This window comes from Myotis brandtii, unplaced genomic scaffold (genome assembly GCF_000412655.1).
Source record: "Myotis brandtii unplaced genomic scaffold, ASM41265v1 scaffold237, whole genome shotgun sequence".
Taxonomy (NCBI): Eukaryota; Metazoa; Chordata; class Mammalia; order Chiroptera; family Vespertilionidae; genus Myotis; species Myotis brandtii.
Genome location: NW_005358943.1, coordinates 6773054 through 6777413, shown reverse-complemented (window position 1 = coordinate 6777413; position 4360 = coordinate 6773054). Strand labels below are relative to the sequence as shown.

General features: G+C 39.2%; 1 protein-coding gene across 1 annotated transcript; it reads right to left on the bottom strand.

Moving 5' to 3' along the window:
• On the bottom strand, positions 1-1253 carry LOC102240126 (taste receptor type 2 member 46-like). Its single transcript, XM_014540211.1, has one exon. The coding sequence runs from the start codon at positions 1000-1002 to the stop codon at positions 88-90; it is 915 nt and encodes a 304-aa protein (XP_014395697.1). The 5' UTR covers positions 1003-1253; the 3' UTR covers positions 1-87.
• Between the last annotated feature and the right edge of the window lie 3107 nt (positions 1254-4360).

Sequence of the window (4360 nt, the reverse complement as noted above, 5' to 3'; positions counted from 1 at the left end):
TCTATACACACTAAGAAATATGTAGGAAGTACAAATGTTATGGACTCCATCAGTTTGTTTTCTGCCAAAAGACACAAGGTGCCCCACTTATTTCCCTTTCCTCAACCAGCACCTCAACTGCCACAGAAATGACAGAAAGGCCTGTCTCAGCTTCTTATTCCCCCAAATCAGAATAAATGAGTGGCTTGACGGATACAGGATTCCAAGAACCTTGCAAACCATGTGAAGCGAATTGTTCTGCTGAGTACTCGAATTCCAAAGTGAGATGATTTGAGTGAAGAAAAAAATGAAAAATACCAAGAGAAAGGAGATCACAGTTTGCATGGCTCTTATGTGGACCTCGGTGCTGGGATCTTGAGTTCCTTTGCCACTGAGCTGCATGTTCTTCAGATGTTTCCACATGGAAAAGATTAACAGCAGAACAGCTGCCAGGGACATAGTAAAGGGTATGAAGTTTGCAAGCATGAATAAAGTCTGATTTGAAAGGTGCATAATGTCCCCCAAGTTAGTCTCCCAAGTGATGTTTCCTTTATCTTCATTCATCTGCATTTTTTCATCTGTGCCTACCACTGCAAGATGAAAAACCAAGAAGACCAAAGCCCCCAACAGTATCATGATAACCACTCTTTCAGCTCTCCATTTGAGGTGAAGAAATAAAAGGCTGGAGAAATTGGCTATCTTGAGCAAATAAAATATGCTAAGGCTAGTAGCAAGCCACAGACTAAAATGGTGGCTTGTCATCCAGGCAATATGAAATATAAGTTTTACATCTAAACTATAAAATGCTAGATTAAATACAATTGCATACCAATTTAGTACTAATACACAGAGCAAACAAATTCTGGAGACAGCCAGAGCAGTGAGAATTCCATCAGCGCAGGAGATCTTTTGTCTCTTGACCCAGTCAATGCAGTTCACCAGTGCTATGAAGCCATTGGCAAAATATCCTAGAACAAATTGTATTGTGAATAGGCTGGAAAGAATGGCTGGTAGTAAAGCCATGATGTCTAAAAAGATAAAGAAATCCAAGTCTAATATCACTGGTCGTGATTCTTTTAATATTCTCACCTTAAATTCAATGTGCAGTTGTTTTCTGAATTTGCAGTGAATTTCTGGTTTCAATTCTGCGACCAATGCCAAGCAGGAAAGCTTCAGGGTATGCTAATAGAAAAGTTCAATGCTATCTTTATGGGAAAACTAGTAGCCCTGGGCACAAATCCGTGTGCCAGTAGGTCGCTGCCACCCTCCTGTAGCTCTCCGCCTGCTGCCCGCCCTCTTGTAGCTCCCCCCACCCCCTCCATAGCTTGTTGCCCTGCCCTCTCCTGTAGTTCTCCGCCTCCCACATGCTTGCTGCCCTGCCCCGTCCTGTAACTCTCTGCAGCCCGCTTGTACCTCGTTGGCCCACCCTCCTGCTGATCCGTGATCTAGCTGTAATGCGCATAAGCGTTACACCTCAGGGCTTAACGGCTAATTAGCATATTCCTTTCTTATTACATAGGATATTGTTTTCCATGGACTCCCATTCAAACAGTGTGTGTCCCTGCCACTGACTGGATTACTTCATAACTGATGTTGAAGTGAAAGCTGAATTCTCATTTGCTAGGATGCAAATAGACATACTGTTTTGCAATTTTTTCCTTCTTTGACCTTTCCATAATTTGTGTTCAACATTAGTTGTTTAAAAACCCAAAAAAAATTTAAAAACCCAATATGCAGTGAATGTCTAAACTATTAGATAGAGCTTCGTCAGAACTAGGGTGATCATCACTATGAATTTTTTTTAATCCTAGAATTATGTGGAAAGAATTCAAGCTTTTCCTATCAAAACCATCCTAGATTTTCTCAGGAACACTATAAAAGCTGGTTGCTGATAATTAATACTTTTGCATAACTATATTTGCAACAAGCTCATAAACACACCCCCACTAACTCAGACAAATACACGTACATCTAAAGGATGGAATTAGTGTTCTATACTTTCCAAAATATAAAATTAGTGTCAGGAGGTCATTTAGGTTTAAATCTGACTTTTCTCCCATGCAGACTTCCAACCCATTATTAACAGCAATCATACATATCTTTCATGCTTAGGTCTTTGATAAAGTTTCCCTTTTGAGTCTATTTAATATTTAAATATTAATATTTAATATTTTTTAAATATTAATATTTAAATATTTAGAAATTTTATAAATACTGAGTACTTCAAAAGAACGTTTTTCATTGCAGATTCCAGACTCCTATATATAAATATATGGTTTTATTTTTCTCTGTTTAATTCGTTTTTTACTACTTAGTTTTTTAAAGATTAATAGGTGTTAAAACCAGCCTCTACACTTGGGTTTTATTCAGTGACAATTTTTATAGAGTAATGGTGTTTAGCAGAGGATCTTGGAATCAGACTGCCAGAACAGAAAACACAGATTCTCTGATCTTGGACTCTTTTAAAACTACTGTCTGAGTATAATCTGTGGGGAGCCGCTATAGGGTTAAACCTCGGACTGACCTGTTGGCAAAGTCACAAACAAGTCCCAGCTTAGAGGGCACAGTCCTCTTAAGCATAATTAGGCTTGACCTTATAATGCTCCCTAGATCTTACCTGGGGAGCTAATGGACTGAGGGAAGTGCAACAAAAACAAAAACAGAAACTCACAACAAGAAGAGTGTAAACAAGTGAAACTCACAAGAACAGTGTAACTTTGGTAACCACTACCTGTTTACCTCTGACTATAAAATAAAAGCTCAGCTTCCCTCAGGATCTTTCTCTGTGGCCTCAGCCAGGCACAGGAAGTTTCACGGACGTGTAAAACATTCTTCGCCGACTCTGTCCACACCTTTGGGAACCCCTGGACCCCAGCCCGGGCAATAATCATCAGTAAAAAGTCAGAAAACATGATATCCTCTTTGGGTGGTCTTTGTGAGTAGTAAGTATACTATAGGGCAGGGGTGGGCAAACTTTTTGGCTCGAGGGCCACAATGGGTTCTTAAACTGGACAGGAGGGCCGGAACAAAAGCATGGATGGAGTGTTTGTGTGAACTAATATAAATTCAAAGTAAACATCATTACATAACAGGGTACGGTCTTTTTTTTTTTTTAGTTTTATTCATTTCAAACGGGCCAGATCCTGGCTGTAGTTTGCCCACAGCTGCTATAGGGTGTCCCCCAAAAATGTATGCACACACTTTGAATAATTATAAAGGCAGTGTTTAAAGTGTGTATACATATTTGGGGGGACACCCTGTATTTGTGTCGAGTGCTTCCAATTGTGCCTAATAAGTACACCTGTCACTAAGGATTGTTATTCATTTGATCCTGTGTTATTTGATACTTCAGAGTTAACCTGGGAGAGCATAGGCTTTTGAGTACAATGTAGCAGTAAAAGGCACAATTTCCTCCTATAAAAACCAAGATAAAGGGAGTTAGTTGCCAAAGTTTTATTTTAAATTCATCTGAAAGCTGAGCAAGGCAGGGAGGCCAATTGAACTAAGATCTGGAAAGAGGAGAGTCTTTTCAGGTAAAGAGATTATCTGTATATTCAGTGCAATCCCCTATCAAATTCCAACAGGCTCTAATGGCAGTGAGTAACTATTCATAAAATGTAGATGCCTATACATTGTGCCCAGAATAGCCAGAAGAATTTTTTATAAAAGAACAGTTGGAGCATTACAGTTCCTGGAAGGAAAGAAAGAAGGAAGGACTACCGCAAAGAAGAAGGAAGCAAGGAAGGAAATTAATATTGTTGGATTCTAAAAACAATTATTTTACAGCTGAGAAATTTTGCTTAATGGTCCTCAGATTCCCCTTCCCTCCAACCCCCACCCCCGAATTACCCTACTTTTAAAGTGTTCCTCATTTAGGAGCAAAGTTTTCTGTAAATAACAGTAAGTGACAAGTACAGGTAATGGACAAATCTTGAAGAACAATAGTTTGTAGTATTTTCAGGTAGCTTTGAGCAATTAAAAACTGCACTGATTTTATTATAACATGGTAAAATTATAATTATAAATATGTACTTATTTCTTGGCATATAGGAAAATTTCGATTCCAGGGATATGTTTTAGAATACAAGAAACTCTGAAGGGAGAACACAGGAACAGATTTTTTTAAAAAACTCTCCAAACATTATTAATATACCAAACTCCTTGTATTTCCCCTTCTAAGCTTGCTTTCATTTTAAAGAGAAAATCCTATCTCTATGGCTGCCCATAAGTGTGATATGAAATAACGTGTATGGCAATATATAAAGAAAAAACCGTCCTGTACCTACCACGTGTTCAACTCTAAAGCTAACAGGAGACAGGAAGGGGCGGGGCGCCAGCGGCTGACAGGCAGCGCCGCAGCGGAGGCAGAGGCTGCACCACA